Raw genomic sequence first — 17,356 nt, 5'->3', positions numbered from 1 at the left:
AGCTCAGGATTCTGAACATGATCAAAGTCAAAACAGGCTAAATAGTGAATACGGTAAAAGAAACAAAGTTACAAATTGGGGGGAACTCACCATCTAGAGCTTCTTTTAATTCATCTTTGGTCCAAGCAACTTCTGTCATCAACAGTCGGAGGTAATACATAGCATGCTGGTGAGGCTGTTCAGCTCGAAAGTTGTTAAGTGATCGCATGTACTAACAAGGTTGAAATAGGACATTCAATAATTACAAAACTCAGCTTCTGAATATAACAGCAACATCACCCCTGAACTACTTGGCTTTGTATACAACCCAAAGCCCCACATTCCAGATGCCAGGAACATTCTTACTATTCTACAGTTGTGCTTTCTTGAGTAGCGTAATAATTGGATTGAAATATGCTCATGATGATGTAGCTTTGCTTACACGATGAAGAAGCTAGGAACTAAGCTAGTTTCAATTTTGACAAAAAACATTTATTCTCAGAGTGCAATTTTCCATTAATTCATTATGACAGATAACTCCAAACCAATATTTTCAATCATTCTAGTCAAGGCCTATATATTCTGTGGCAACTATTACCAAATTCATTGCTAGCTGCAAACTATAACTAATTGTCCAGTGCCCTAATCTCACACTGTCAGACAGAGGCAGGGACAGCTACATACAAAAGGAACAAGAAAAGAATCTATTTTTGTGAGCAAGGAGCAGGGCTGTGACAACTGTTATTTTGCTCAGTTTGCATCCACGCAAAATAAACACAGCCATCTCCTCGAACAGAAAGAATGGAAAGAACAAGCTAACAGTCTTGGCAACGTGGGATCTACTGGGTCCATGCAGCCACAGGTAAGCATATCCTCCATTTCACAAGAGAAAGTCCGCTGTTTTTCAGAGGCCAGTGGGTAGGTGGGAAATGCAACCCCTGTGACAGTAAGGTGAGAGGGCTTTGTCTGGATTGACAGGAAAAAAGGGGAAGTGACTCCTTTAAGAGTCCCCTCCCACTTGGGAATTGGGAAGGGGTGGCAGGCAACACCTAAGCCTGCAGGCAGGTGAGTAGGACTTAGGTAAGCCACTGTCCCCCTGCACATCTGGAGAGAGTATATAAATCCTACTCCCTCCAGCCTGAGCCCCCTCCTAACCCAGGATTAGTTTAGGACTGGATTTTTCGCTCGGTTATGGGCATTGTACAAATTGCCTAATTTGTAACTGGGAATGACTTACACCCCACCATGGCTAATCTGGCAGTAAGGGGGAGTGCGCATGTGTGTGTGTGTGATTTTTTTTTCCCTTCCCCATAGCAGCTCAGGGACCTGGTAGGGTAGATCAGGAGGTAAGGTTCAAGATGTCACAATTTAGCAAGTGCCAGGTGTCCACTGCAGCTACTCATTCCATAGGGGTCCAGTTCTGTGTAAAACTGGAAGTGGAGTTAGGGGAAGGCATCCCCTAAAGAAAAGGGGAAAGAAGCTTAGGGCTCCAAGTGTCTGCTGCAGCAAAGAGACAACCCCCTTTCCCCAGCCCCTTAACCTTCATATAAGGGAAGGGTTGGGGTTCCCAGCAGTAGACTGGAACCAGCTTTGGAGGGCTGATGGCACCACATCCCTTGCATTTTGTCTTTCTTTCTGTGTTTCTGGGACAAAGAGGAAAAAGCTGGTGAACAATGCATTCCCCCTTTCACCTACTTTATAAGAAAAAAGGAGTTGACCCTTTCTTAACATGGATGAGCTTGTGGGAGAAGAAAATGCAACTTTTCCTCTTTAGATTTTGATTTTTTTGGTTTTTCCTTTATGTTGTTACACACATGGATATACAGACAATAAAAATTGTACATACTCACAAAATATGCAAAATAATGAAAAGCAAATTCTGAGATAAAACTCCCCTGAGTTCTAGAGACATAAATGAGAAAATATCTCATAATACATAAAGGAAAATCCCCAAGAAGTATGCATTATAGATAATGTATACATAGAAATATTTAGAAATTTCTTTGGGGTTTTCCTTAGTTTTAAACTTAATTTTTATCTGTTTTATGCTGCCATGTGTGTCAGTTTACCACAGTAATGAGATTCAACGTGCCACAGATATATAGACCCCGATACTGGACTAAATCTTCCTTATATTTGATATTCATCTATTTGAATATTAAAATTAAAAGTTTCCTGTTACATGATATAATGCTTTCTTCTCGTGTATGCAACTCCAATGTAAATAATTACATTTCTAGATTGGACTAACAGAAGTAACAGAAGTTGTAACTTATTTCAAAAGTTTAAAAAAAAAATTTGTAAAATGCAGTATATAAATATGGATCACTGAATTTTGTGCCAGTTTTCACTTCCGGAATTCTGTATATCCATGTACTGCATATCCTGTACCACGAAATGGGTTATGATCCCCTGGGTCCAGAGGGGTCACAACCATCCCTCCTATCCATCCTGTTTCTTTATGGCTAGATCAGATTGAAATACTAAATCTTTTTCTTGTTGTAAATGGGATCGGAATATGGAAAAGTTTGAGAGGCACTATTCTACTCCTTTTATAAATGAAAGGCATAATCCAACAGTTAGAAAAAGTTCACCACACATTTTGCCTGAATAAAGACTGTACGGCCAATACTTTTGAAGATGTACAACTGTCATTTAAATACTGTGGGTGAACTTCTGACCAAACCGAAGCCAACAGCAAAACTCCCATCAAATTCAGTGGGCTAGGATTTCACCCTATACTTTTGGGCAGATTTAGCTCTCAACTGCCATTAAAATGTTCACATTTCACTCATAGTCAATGTATTCTGTTTTAAATTATCCCAATCACATTATATCTCCATAGAGCTTACCGCTTCCTTGATAATTTCAAATCTTTTCTCATCAATCTCAAAGGTGGTCATTTTTTCAATGATCTTCTTTAACAAGATATGCTGCTTGTCATTATAACCTTTTACAGAAAGCTATGGAAAGAGTGCATAAGTTCCTTTAAACTTGAAAAGTCAAAGAGCAATTTCTAAAAAAAAATTGTAAGTGTTTATAATGGCCTAAAACTCATACATCACAATTAGAAAGAAAAAACAAAAAAAACAAAAAAACCCCACAGATATTTGATTAATTTTAATTTAAAATCAATTTTTCTCACAAGGTGGTGTAATATTGAAGACGACAATACTGAATGTCTTGATGGTTTTACATGCCAAGGACAAATATAAATTCACTGTAGCTTAATAAAGCAGCAATGTGTAGGAGTATAGACTAAGTGTTTATTAGTACGGGCTCTAGTCAGTAAAGTGTGTTTGAAGTACTCAAAAATGTTTTTCCACTATGGACTTCTCATTATAGTAATAAAAACTAGCTTCCTACTCTCCTCAAATGTTAGCCCAGAAACCTATTTTCAACTCTATATTTAATTTTCCCTCATAACCCATAAATATATTTTACTGGGATGGTAGTAAATAATATTAGGAGACATGGGTCAGTGTGGACACCTGCAGTCATAAAATTCAGTATGATGCTAGCTTACAAAACCCAGGGTGTTAGTCTCAAATGTTATGAGATATGGGTACCTCTACACAAAGTCTTGATAAGGCTGCATATGGGGTAATATGCACATGGTATTAATCACCTAAATTACAAAATGAATATCTATAAAATAAAAGAAAGGCTACATAATTATTTCATGCTATAAAGAATCTGATGAGAAAAGGTTCCAAACAAAGGAAAATACAAGATCTAAGTCCTGTTTGCAGGAACCAAAGGGGGGGGACACACACATTATGATCATAGAATCATACAACTGGAAGGGACCTTGATGGGTCATCTAGTCTAGTCCCCTGAACTGAGGCAGGACTAAGTATTTTCTAGACCATCCCTGACAGGTGTTTGTCTAACCCATTCTTAAATATCTCCAAGGATGAAGATTCCACAAACTCCCTAGGTCAGTGGTTTTCAAACTTTTTTTTCTGGGAACCCAGTTGAAGAAAATTGTTGATACCCATGACCCAATGGAGCTGGGGACGAGGGACTCAGGGTGTGGGAGAGGCTCAGGGCTGGAGCAGAGGGTTGGGATACAGGGGTGAGGGCTGTGGGGTGGGGCTGGGAATGAGGGGTTCGGGGAGTGGGAGGCGGCTCTGGGCTGGGGCTCCACGCAGCTCTCCCCGCAGGCATCCCCTACCCCCCCCAGCATAGTGCGGAGCTAATGCTCGGGGCAGGGGCAGCGCATGGAGCCCTGTGGCCCCCCTGCCTAGAAGCGGGACCCACTGCTGGCCGCTTCCAGGGCGCAGTGCAGTGTCTGAACAGGTAGGCACTAGCCTGCCTTAGCTGGGCAGCACCGCTGACGGGACTTTTAACATCCAGGTCGGCGGTGCTGACCAGAGCGACAAGGGTCCCTGGGTGCTAAGCTCGGCGACCCAGTGCCTTACATGCCGCGACCCAGTACCCGAACTTTGAAAAACACTGTCCTAGGTAATGTGTTCCAGTCCTTAACCACCTTATGGTGAGACAGTTTTTCCAAATGTCTAACCTAAATCTCTCTTGCTGCAAGGTCATGGGAGACAGTACCAAAAGTCTTACTAAAGTCAAGATATATCACATCTCCTGCTTCCCCCCCATCCACAAGGCTTGTTACCCTGTCAAAGAAGGATATTATGTTGGTTTAACATGATTTGCTGACAAATCCACGTTGACTATTACTGATCACTTTATTATTTTCTAGGTGCTTACAAACTGATTGTTTATTTGCCTCATTATGCGTCTGGGTACTGAAGTTAAGCTGACTGGTTATAATTCCCTGGGTTGTCCTTATTCCCCTTTTTATAGATAAGTACTATATTTGCCCTTTTCCAGTCCTCTGAATCTCTCCCATCCGCCACAAATTCTGAAAGATAATCACTAATGGCTCAGAGATCTTTGGCCATTTCCTTAAGTGTTCTAGGATGTATTTAGCCAGATCCTGCCAACTTAAAGACATCTAAATTGTCTAAATGATTCTTAATATTTTTTTCCTTTCCTATTTTAGACTCAGAGCCTACTGTGATGTTATTCATCCAATCACTGCTAACCCTTTTTTGTGAAAATTGGGAGAAAAAAAAAAGGCATTTAACACTTCAGCCTTTACTGTGTTTTCTCTTATTGCCTTTCCACCTTCATTAAGGAAGGGGACAACCTTGTTCTTGGTCTTCATCTTGCTTCTAATGTATTTGCAAAATGCTTTTTGCTACCCTTTATGCCAAATAGCTAGTTAAATCTTGTTTTGTTTCTAATTTTGTCCCTACAAGCTTCTGATGGGTTTTTTTATATAATATTCATCTTTCATAATTTGACTTATTTTCCACTTTTGGTATGACTCTTTTTGAGTTTCAGGTCATTGAAGATCTTCTGGTTACGCCAGGTTGCTCTCTTATCATACTTCCTATCTTTCCTACGCATTGGAATAATTTGCTCTTGTGCCCTTAACAGGGTCTCTTTAAAAAATGCCAACTCTCCTTAACTCTTTTTGCCACTTAGATTTGCTTCCCATGGGATCTTACCTACCAAGTCTCCGGGTTGCAAAAGTCTGCCTTCTTGAAGTCCACCGTCTTTATTGCGCTTTCTTCTTTCCTACCATGAACTCCATCATTTCATGATAACTTTCACCCAACTGCCTTTCACCTTCAAATTCTCAACCAGTTCCTCCCTATCTATCAAAATCAAATCTAAAATAGCCTCTCCCCTAGTTGCTTTCTCTATCTTCTGTAATAAAAAAGTTTAAAAAAAATTCATCTACCTCTTTTTCCTGGTTGAGTGATCAATTGTAGGCCCCTACCATGACATCACTCTTGGTTTTTATCCCTTTTATCTTTACTCAGAGACTTCAACAGGTCTGCCTCCCACTTTTATCTCAATCTCAGTGCAAGTGTATATATCGTTGATGGAGAAGGTATTGTCTTGTCTCTTTTCTCCCTGCCTGTCCCTCCTGAACAAGCTGTATCCTTCTATACAAATATTCCAGTCACATGAATTATCCCACCAAGTTTCTGTGATGCCAATTATGTTATAACTGTGATTATTCACTAATATCTCTAGTTCTTCCTGTTCTCCATACTTCTTGCATTAATATACAGACATCTAAGATGTCCATTAGTTTTTGCCTCTATATTCGCTTATCTCTCATTTGTGCCTCCTATGAATCTTCCAGGACGCAATGACAATCTTTCCAAGGAAGGAATAAAATACTGTAGTTATGATTGGAAGCTCCAGATAGAAGATTTCATCCTCTATAGTAGAAAGGATTTTTTCTCCACTACTATTAAAATATTGAATAATCTACCATATGATTTTGAAGTAGATATCAAAAATGCATTTTATGACAAAGGTTGATATATATCTAGTCAAAATAAAATAATATGCTTGAGTTGATCATAAACAATTTGAGCACTCAGATACTACAATAATGTGTGTTTTAGAAATGTACATATATCACATGTAACACTCGAGTTTTAGTAGAACATTCTTCCTTCTTTAGGCATGCTTTTATAGTGTTGACATCTTAATGTACGGTATGTACGACAGAATTGCAGAATACCTATCACAGATCTTCTTCTACACTGTAAAAAAATATATTGATATATAGACTAAGGGTTCCAGATACCAATTCAGAGTAATATCACTTTACAGCATGAAACTGGAATCTTCACATAATTTTAAAATTAAGTTTCCAAAATATGAACTAATTTAGCTGCTAATAAAAAACTAAAAATCTGATAGTAAATGAGCATAATTTCGTTTAGAATTAACTCTGACCACTGAACCTGCAAATGTCAGCAAGCTTTCAGAATAAAAATATGTATACGTTTTCAGCCAATTACGTGGAACCACTGGAAACAGGATTTTGTGGAGTTAAAAAAAGTCCCTACGACAAAGATGTTGCAAGCTTTTGAGCATAGAAAATTCAAAGGCAATATATAGCACACTCTCTCCACTTAGCTCTTCTTTGAAGTAGCACTGTGTTCTATAGGAATGTGATGGTGTTGGTGTGTTACATAAAGATTGTTAATAAAAGGCCTTTAACACAACTGCAAGCTAGGTTTTGATAAGTTATTAGAAATATCTTAGGAAAGCCTAAAGAAGTAACAATACATCGTAAGATCAATATTTATTAAACAAAAATTGCCATAGTTTTAGATTTTAAAATAGTTGACAAAAATCAACTCCAAAGGAAATTCACAAAGATGTATTAGTCTGATACAAACATGCACAAATGGATTCATAACTCACTGCTGAAGAATTAGAGGAACTAAGTATATAGGAAATCTAGAGGGTTAATATTCATACAACACAAAATGCTTTTTATTTTGAAAGTTCAGAATTAATCCATTTTATATACAAACACACCATCACACTTTCAGGATTACTGTGTAAGCGGGTAAAAAATGTGAATTAGAACGCACACAGTTGCAGCGTGCACACATTCACTAATTAACCAAATCATTCACTGATGATTAAAAAACTTTTTTTCCAGTCATGAGATAGATGCAAGGAAAAATCATTAACTATCTTGTTTAGAAATGCAGAAGTCAATGTTTTCCCCAAGCTCAACTTAACTCTCAAGCTGTCTTCACTTCTTCCTGTGTTTTTTTCTTACTTACAAGAATTGCATTCATTCCTGATGCAATGCCATAGATCAAACCTGAGAGGCGTGCTGCATATGTATACTCTTTTAAATCATCCTTCAATAACCTGATAAACAGGTATGTCATGTTGCAATGGAGAGGATCAGCATAAATGTAGCGACTAACAAAAAGAAAAACAAAAGAAATGCTTTGATACCTCAAGCAATGACACAGTAATGGATGAAGAAACATGACTGAAGAGTATGTATATGCAGCCTCATTATTAGTATCTCTTAGAAAAGAAAGTTGAAGTGAACCACTTATTTAGCAGCAATGTGAAGATTTTTTCTTCTGTGTCAGAAAGTCTTACAATAGCTATCTGACATAGAATGAAACTAAATCGAAACTCAGAATTAGGAGCAGAATGACTTTTTTTTCTTTTTTGGAAGAGGAGCAAATCTTACAGCTAGCTAATCTGATGAATGGTGTAAAAGAAAGGAGTAAATTTGCTGAGTATAAATGGAAATATTGTTGAAGACTTAGAACAAGATTCAACTTAACATTCAAATTATGAGAAAGTATGATTAGCTATCAAGATTTAAAAAGGAGTTAAAAAAAAACACCATAGACCATCAATGGAAAAAAAGCCACTTTTTAAATAAAAATGCTTCCATCAAATCAATATAAAAATCTTGATGAGTGGAAGTAGATTTAAGGCTCTAAGATTTTCCTTGATTTGGGTACTTACATACATCCCATAGATGGTATTTTGGAGGTCATAGTTCAAGCCAGCTAGTTCTGCTGCATATGCATACTCGTTGAGGGAGTCTTTGAGTAGTTCAAGATACAAATAGGCCATGTTACAATGCAAGGGATCCACGTAAGCAAATGGGCTGGAAGAAAACGTTGAAAGTAAAATATCCAGTTTAATTATTTCCCAGTTCTTTTTGGCCATTTAAATTTGAGCTCAAAAAAATTTAATATTTAAATACTATGCTGTTGGGTCCCCTTCTGAAGCATTACTATTTCAAGATAAAACACACAGATAACCAAAAATAACAGTTGATTTTTCTTATGGTTTCAGTGTTGTCCCATTATAAATATAAAATCAGGACTTTAATTTAAATTCCTGTTCTTTTAAACTGGTAAATCATGCCATACAATATTAACTCTGCTTCTGAAGTCAGAGCTCATCAAATGCGTAATTAAGTTAAATGAACCTTAAGTATTAAACATAAATAATTAAGATTAATCCAATTTCTAAATGTTAAGCAGATTAATGCTTTCACACTATCAGAAAATACAATAGTTGCTATTTATAAAGATGAACAGTTACCAAACCATTGTATGCAAGGCACTGCAGGATTTCCTATACTCAGAGCAGGAAATAACTGCAGCATCTCCCATTCCATGGTATAGTAACTGTATGAGATAAACGGTGTCTTTTTAATGAAAGAAACTGTACAAGTTTGTGTTATGTTAGTATTATCTAACCTTATACAGTAGCTACATACATCTCTTAAAAGAGAAAGGCAACTCAAAGACTCAAGCCATGTTTCAACAATATTGAGATCTGTTAAATATTGGTATTTATTAGAGTGCCACAAGCTAAGTCAATACTGGTAATAATGTATTCCTACTTTGGTCAGGTATTTATTTTAATAGCATTATATGCATGTGTATGTACATAAATTTATAATAAAAATGTCACAGACATAATAAGCAGTACATGAAATACAGTAATTCCTTGTTGAAGTATTGATTACCAAATACATATTAGTGTTCACCATATACATGAAGAAAAGTCCCATTTCCAACACACATTTGTGGCAAAGCTTAAAGATGAACTGCAAATGTTTTTTAAAATAAAGTTCCTAAATTTTTTTGGCAAAACCTGGATCTCTGTCTCTCTCTCAACCCCCTAAAGTTAGGGAATGGGATGATAAGAGGAACTAAAAGGATATTTTCTGTTACAGAAATTGAGTGGCCTTTCAGAGTCTGATTTCCAACTCAGTGAAAGTTACCAACCCACTACAACGCTACAGGCTTTGTTTTGGCTGGCCCTTTTCTGAATACTTACCATGAGCCTAGAATGAGTCAAGGTAGGATGGGGCTGTTATTTGCATTTCCCTCTATATAAGGAACATCCCAACAACTGATTAATTGAATATGTCCACTTATCCATCTCCCAGGTTAAAATACTGAAATCAAGGTAATATACCAGCCAACCATTTAGAAGCATACATTACCCCCCAAAAGGACTGAATTCTTCTCAGGTGTGATACCGGAACCAAGACTTGTTACTATGGGCTATTTTTAGTATCTATAGCAACTATAACTCTTGATATTCATCTGGCTGGTGAAGACCAACAGGGACATTTGGAACTAGGACTGTTAATTCACTTTGTGAAAGCAGAATGTAAGGCATCCTTAAAATGGTGATAGTAAGGGCATTGCTTAAGAGGCTTTTTTTAGAGGCTACCAACCTCACCAGCTAGTGCTAATTTCTAATCTAGCATTTTTAAACAAGATTGTTGATTGTTGTCACATCTTGATCTCACGGATGACATCCTGCTCTTACCAGCCTGGTTTCAGACATGAGTTTAGTACCAATCCAATATTTTTGTGCATGGTTGTTGACTTCCTCTTAGCAATGACACAGATAGTGTCCTTGCTGATTTTTAAGCTCTATCAGCAGTCATTCAATAGCATTAACCACAAGGCTTCTGACTTGCCTATGGAGCCTTATTGGCAGAGATGGAAAGGCTCTTCTTATAAGGTTTGTTTCTCCTCTTAGATCCCAAAATGTGGCAATGAATATTTGTTGTTCTTCTCTTGTGCATTAAGCAGGACCCCAACCTCTTACACATACTGTGACAGACCCAGACCAGTGGGGTACAGGAGTCTGGTAGAAGGCAAATATACTGGCCACTGGATGAATAGTTTTCTGTTCCCTGAGTGACCAGAGCAGGGGCTGCCCTAGAGCAATCAGGAACCTGCTAGAACCAATTAAGACAGGCAAGCTAATCAAGACACCTGGAGCCAATTAAGAACTTTTGAGAATCAATTATGGCAGGCAGGCTAATCAGGACACTTGGTTTAAAAAGAACCTCCCATCAGTTAGTAGGGGGGCACGCAAGGAGCAGGGAGTGAGAAGGCGTGCTGCAGGAGGACTGAAGAGTTCAAGCGTGATCAGGCTTCAGGAGGAAGACTCTGCAGTGAGGATAAAGAAGGTGCTGGGGGAAGGCCATGGGGAAGTAGCCCAGGGAGTTGTGGCTGTCACGCAGCTGATACAGGGAACATTGTAGACAGCTGCTATCCACATGGCCCTGGGCTGGAACCCGGTGTAGAGGGTGAGCCCGGGTTCCCCACATTGCCCCAACTCGGATACAGGAGGAGTTGACCTGGTCTGTGAGAAACACCAGAAGAAAAGGTCTAAATTGGAAAGGGATCTGGCCAGTTCCCGACCCACTAGGTGGGACATGGAGACTGCAGGGATTGTTCTCCGTTTCCCCCATGCTGGCCAGCGATGAGGTTAGCTGAATAGACGGCAGGTTTGAGCCACTAGCAAAAGTGGCCAAAACTGAGGGCTGCCGGGAATCTCTGAGGCAAGCAAATCCGCCATTAAGCACAGGATCCACCAAGGCAGAGGAGGAACTTTGTCACAATACATATTGGACAGACAGGTTAACTGCTAGGGGCAGTAGTGAGCCATTCTGGCCTGTACTTTCATAGATACATTATGCCACAGAGAGCTACTTTTTTTTTTAATTTGGGGTGGGTCAAACCAAGGTATAACTGTTTCTTTTCTAGTACTTGATAGAGAGGGAAGTAGATGGGAGAAAAGTGGTTTATGCTCAATCCAGATAAATTAGAAAGGATGCTGGTAGACAGGAAGAAGTGGCTTTGGGAAATGGCAAAGGTGGGGTATACACCTTCTTTTGGGGGTGTATGTCCAATCTTTGCCAGTACATTTCACAATCTAGGGGTTCCTATTGAAGCCACTGCTGCTCCTCAAGTGACAACTTTTGCGAACAGTGCCTTATTTCCATGTATGGTTAGCCTGGAAAACTTAAGACAGTTCCTTTGTGATGCTGACCTAGCCACAGAGATTCACACTTTTATAACCTGCAGACTGGATTATTTTAAAAACACATTATTAAGGCCTATGCTTACAAAAATACCCAGAAACTTCAGCCAGTGCACAATAGAGTGAGGCAAGGCCCTCTAAACAAACACATCAGTACTCTATACATGAAATTCAAGGTGCTGGCAATGATATACAAAGTGTAAATGTTGTGAGATCAAAGAGAACTCCCCTTCCTGCTTCTGTCTTTCCACTGATGGCACTGAATTCTCAGTAAAGCACCCAGGTCTTTTGAACCTGCTCTCTCCAGTGGTCTGCCAGTGCTAAGCTTTGCCACGAGTATAAGACTTATCTGTTCAGGCCTTTGAAAGCTTTTGGGCTGAGTTTAATGAGAGGACTGGGGATCAGCACTGGGATTTTCAAAGAAGCCTTATTGAGTCAGACACTCAACTTCTGCTGAAAGTCAACAGGAACTAGTCACCTAATGCCCTTAAGCTTCTTTGAAAGTCACAGCCTAGTTTCCTCCTCAAACCCCTTCCTCCAGTCAAACGAAACAGACAGTTGCTACCATTTTAGCTTCAAGGCCAGTGATGCATTTGGCTATTTTACAATTTATTATTTTTATAAATGTAAAGCACTCTGTTGCTCAGTGATGCGTGCCAATATAAGTTTCCAAATAAACAAAATTCCGAAATAGGAATGCAGACTACACCCATTTGGGGGGGGGGGGGGGGAGGAGCAGCACCGAATTTTAATAGCCATCTGTCTAAACCTTGGGAAATCTAAAATGTAGGCCTCCTGGTTTCCCTGCCACTGTGGATGACTCTACAACCCCCTTAAACAAAAGGCTGGAAAGCTTCCTTATTAAACCATTATTTTACTTTTTTAAAAAAATGACAGATTGTCAAAATTCCTGAATCATAGTCTAGACAACACCCAAGGCTATTTAACACCCTATGGAGTGTCTGACAAGGCCTGTATCCAGAAGCCTTTAATACAAATTTCACATGATGCCTGCGTCCCAGGGTTTCCAGAATCTTCCACCCATAGAAGCTTCATAGAGTTCCATATCCTTGGTCCACGCCGAAAATTTTGGGGATGAGAAGGAATGATTGACTATCCTCATTTTCTTAGTTTTAATTTCATCAGCACAACAGGTGCTGTTAGCATCATTCAGCCAGAAAGTGCTCCAGGGATCCTGGCTGCTCAGAGCTGCAGGCAGTAGAAATCATCCTAAAGGATCAAAGGCTATACTCCAGACAACATTTTTGGGGTATAGCCCTCTGATGTAATGAGAGAGATTGTATTTTTCAATAGGTTCCACTGAACTGCACTGATTCAAAGTAAACTCATTCTGGAACAGGTCATGGTGGCTCAAATCTTTTGCAAGGAAGGCAGACTTCTGAGGTAAGCCTCTTCACCACACCTCTGATCACAAAAATATCAGTATTCTGCTCAAGAGAAAGAACAAAGACCAGAAAACCCATGGATGCTTTCATCTTCCCATGGAGAAAGATTATGTCCCACATTACTTCTTGTGACAGCCGTACTGGCCAAGCTCAAGAGACACAAATGTTCAATGTAACCTCACTGTCAAATATTAACAGAGACAAAACTGGTTTCCACTTCTGTTGGAGATGATGGTTGTCAATCTCACCAAGCCACGTCTCCTCAGAATTGATCATATAAAATCAGGACACCTTCTTGATCCCATCTCTGGCTCCTCGCCTCTGATCACTGCTCCTCAAGGAGGATGGTGGATCATTCTAGCATTTTAAATAGGGTATTTCAAGTACTTCTAGTTGTTCAGAAAGAACATACCAGGAGAGTCTATGAATTCAACTGGCAAAAGGTTCACAGTTTGTTGTGAATATGTCCAAGTGAATCCCTTCACTTGCTCTACATTAGAACTGTTTTATTACTTTTTTCATTTGTCATACACTGGGTTGCAAATGGCATCTCTCACAGTTCATTTGGAAGCTATTTCGCGGCCTTTCATAAACCTGTAGAAGATAAAACCTGCCTCTGTGCATCCCAAAGTGCCCCGTTTTGCACGTGCATATTGGAGTGAGAATCTATTTCAGCAGGTAGAAATGGAGAAAGAGGAGAAGGAAAGTTACTTACCTTTAATTCTTGTTTTTATAAGAAGATAGGCAAGCCCAACAGATTACCATTTTATCCTCCCACCATTTTCTTAGACATACATATGAATTAGTTTGCTCTGTTTTTTACTTTCAGTGTTTATCCTGTAGCTTCAAAAGGGAAGTGGAGAGAAAGGCAGTGTCTGGCCAGGCTAGTGGCCCCCATACTAGCAAGCATTCTAATGGCTTAGAACTTTGTAGTAAGTGAAACCTGACCTTGTCAGACAGCCAAGTATGATACAGACTGGTAATCTATTGCACCTAAATATTTAGAAAAGGAAGTAAGTTTCCTCAGACAGGGTGGGTTGATAACTGTTGACATTCAAAGTATCTTCAGAAGGTAAGAGTTACGGGCAAGTACTACAGTTTTTTCAACCTTCACTCCCATGCGCTTATACAATATGCCTGAACTTGGAAGGTAACTATCACAAGGCCCTCTATACATATTATTTGCTATTTTCTGATGACAGGAGCATGACCCCTTACTGTCTTTCACTGTTGTGTGTGCAGACTATTTCCTTAGAATTGCTCTATGTGATGATCTATTGATTTGATTATATTATATGGATGGCAATTTTTTTATGCTGGATGTTTGTTAGGATACTGAAGAAACTCCAAAAGGTCTGCCTACACCACACTCCTAATGGAGATTCAAGACAAACATTCAGTGTACCCATGAGCGACCACAACATCTCATACTCTAATCTTTTAAAAATCATCATCCTGATCCATCAAGAAAAACAAAGAAAGGTTCTGAAATAATTTAGGTTTCAGAGTAGCAGCCGTGTCAGTCTGTATCCACAAAAAGGAAAGGAGTACGTGTGGCACCTTAGAGACTAACAAAATATATTTGTTAGTCTCGAACGTGCCACACGTACTCCTTTTCTTTTTGTGAAATAATTTAGACGCTCTCTGGCCCCAGCATGGGAATCAATGTCACATGACATTCAACAGTCAATACCCCTTCAAAACCAAGAGCTGAAAATGACTGTTCTGAAAGAAAGATCCACAGCACTAAGAAGATCGACAGGTTTCCTCATTCCCAGAACTATCATCAGAGAATTCCAACTGGAAGTAAATATCTTGCCTTGGCCAATTTTTTTAAATGGTACAATTCCCCATGAAGAAAATACAAGACCTGATTTAACTTTACTGTTTATACTGCTAATGTGATGTCATGTATCTTCATTTGAGATCCCCATATCTGTTGATATCAAAGATGTTTCCCCCAAACTCAAAAAGTAACTTGATAGCAGTCATAAAATAAAACTTTGAATAATGTTTAAATCTTACCTATGTATGCATTACAGAAACTAAAAAAACCTCCTCTGATTTGTGGTTATATACACTTTTTTATAAAACCACATCAGCATATTTAATATGTAAAGCATTACCATCAAATACTGAACTTGTAATTTATTCATAATTTAAAATATAACATCTTTGAAACAGCAAATTGAATAAGTAGTAGCTGTTGTCGGATATAGTAAATAAGGGATTAAGATATGTTGTTTTGAGACTGGATTAAATATTTAATGTTATTACCAGCTTCTCATAAATATTTATCTGAACACCCCCAACTGCTTCTTTCTTCAATTATTGCATAATATGAAGTTTCCTATGTGTTTTATAGTCTAATATTACCAAACCAGAATAAACCAGTAACCTAGATCATTTTGAAGAGTTTTTGCAACTTAAATGCAGATTTCCTGTGAACAGTAAAACTTTTGGGAGTTCAATTAGTGTGATATACTTAATACACTGCATACCTGAAAAACTCAAAGTTGAGACAAGCTTTTGGCAAGAAGAATTTATCATCTTGCTTGAACCATAGTTTGCTCATAGCAGTGTCCTGTGTCAAGAAAAAAAACACGTTTTTAACATAAGATTTTATATTATGCTGTTTTACAAACTGCATTTTATCACTTCTACACTTAGTTTACATTTTTTCCTTAAATACACATATACATGACTGGTGTACACAACCATCCGCCTTTGGAGTGAGATTCTCACCTCACTGTGGCTTGTTTACACCAGATAAAAAGGGCCAGAGTGGTGTAAAGGAGCCCTAAAAAATCCATGTCCAGCTCGGGGAGAATTCCCCTGGAGCAGGAACTGTGGAAGACAGCCAAAAAGCTGCCATATGAGAAACTGCAAGCTCAGCATAGGGATGTGCCAGGGCAGGGCTGAATCATGCAAAACTGTGGAGATTATGGGTAGTATGTGGCTAATAGGTCAGCCTAGGGAGGCTGCTGTAACTCACTCCAGAGAGCAGCTGAGGATCAGGAGGACACAAAGACGACAAAGTCACCATAGCTGTCCCGTTCCCTCCACCCTCAGCACGGGGGCTGCAGACAATCTCACCCCCATACTTCAGGCTCAGTATATTATTTCTTAATCAACAGTCTTTAAATAGGTTTCAGAGTAACAGCCGTGTTAGTCTGTATTCGTAAAAAGAAAAGGAGTACTTGTGGCACCTTAGAGACTAACCAGTTTATTTGAGCATGAGCTTTCGTGAGCTACAGCTCACTTCATCGGATGCATATGCATATGCATCCGATGAAGTGAGCTGTAGCTCACGAAAGCTCATGCTCAAATAAACTGGTTAGTCTCTAAGGTGCCACAAGTACTCCTTTTCTTTCTAGTCTTTAAATAAAATTTATGAATGCATATTACACTGTGTTATAACAATCCTGAAAACAAAAATATCCATCCATTTATAAACAGGAAAATACAGTGATTAAACAAAGACAGTCCTCTAAAGTTTTATTTTAAAATTCTCAGTGGAGGAAAAAAAAATCCAAAAAAACTGCAAACAAAATGACACAAAACAGACAGACAATCTTCATATTTTAACCCTAGCTATCATTTCTCTCCCCACCTTTTTTTTTTTTTTTAATTTCCATATACGGTGAAAGAGGTAACGTTATGACAAGCTGATTTTTTGGAGATGGGGCATTCTTTAAACATCTGTTTGTCGCTGCTCATAGGTTTGGAATGCCAGTTGTCCAAGAACGAGATGGACTAGTGAGCAGAATGAAGTGGGGCCATCAAAGATACACAATAAATATATTTTATTGCATGGCTCTTTAATTTATAAACATAGAAAATCATCTTCGCCACTACCACAAATGCTATATGTGCATACAATTTAATACATAAAGTACATTTACTTTTCACATAGTTTTTATATGTAAAAAGCAACTCTTGTCCTTCACTCCCCATCTCCCCATACACAACCCCCCACTTACATGAAAAAATTCAGCATTGCAGTGTAACTTATTTCTATGATAACAGAAATTCTCATTTTAGTAATGTTACTGCTACTATACAAAATTCACAAATTCTCTGCTGGCAGGAACAGAACAGTAAAATGGCAGTCACTGTGTCTATTGTGTCAGTTCAAGAAGCTTTACAAGATTTTCTTTGCTTTAAAAAATAAAGCAAAGACTTAAAAAGCACATCAAGTTTCAAAAGCTGTGATGCACTAACCACAGCTCATACCAAATAGCTCCTTTTGCTATGCTGCTGGCTTCTCAAGTTTTTGTAGAATTTAA

At 38.6% G+C, this 17,356-nt stretch overlaps 1 protein-coding gene across 10 annotated transcripts in view; it reads right to left on the bottom strand.

Annotated features, from left to right (window-relative positions):
* Positions 1-17,356, bottom strand: part of IDE (insulin degrading enzyme) — a 114,618-nt gene that overhangs the window by 31,019 nt on the left and 66,243 nt on the right. For 7 of the 10 annotated variants that reach the window (XM_037905013.2, XM_037905012.2, XM_037905011.2 and 4 more), the window contains 4 exons: positions 15,569-15,651; positions 8,320-8,464; positions 2,832-2,942; positions 91-211 (listed from right to left, as the gene is read on the bottom strand). In XM_037905013.2, the coding sequence (XP_037760941.1) occupies positions 91-211; positions 2,832-2,942; positions 8,320-8,464; positions 15,569-15,651 (460 nt within the window). Of the gene's footprint in view, positions 1-90; positions 212-2,831; positions 2,943-7,607; positions 7,753-8,319; positions 8,465-15,568; positions 15,652-17,356 lie in introns of all 10 variants that reach the window. The other 3 variants (XM_043552098.1, XM_043552097.1, XM_037905009.2) reach the window with 1 other exon arrangement.

Source organism: Chelonia mydas, chromosome 7 (assembly GCF_015237465.2).
Source record: "Chelonia mydas isolate rCheMyd1 chromosome 7, rCheMyd1.pri.v2, whole genome shotgun sequence".
NCBI classification, from domain to species: Eukaryota; Metazoa; Chordata; order Testudines; family Cheloniidae; genus Chelonia; species Chelonia mydas.
The sequence above is the reverse complement of the archived record's forward strand: the minus strand, read 5'-3'. Positions and strand labels throughout refer to the sequence as shown.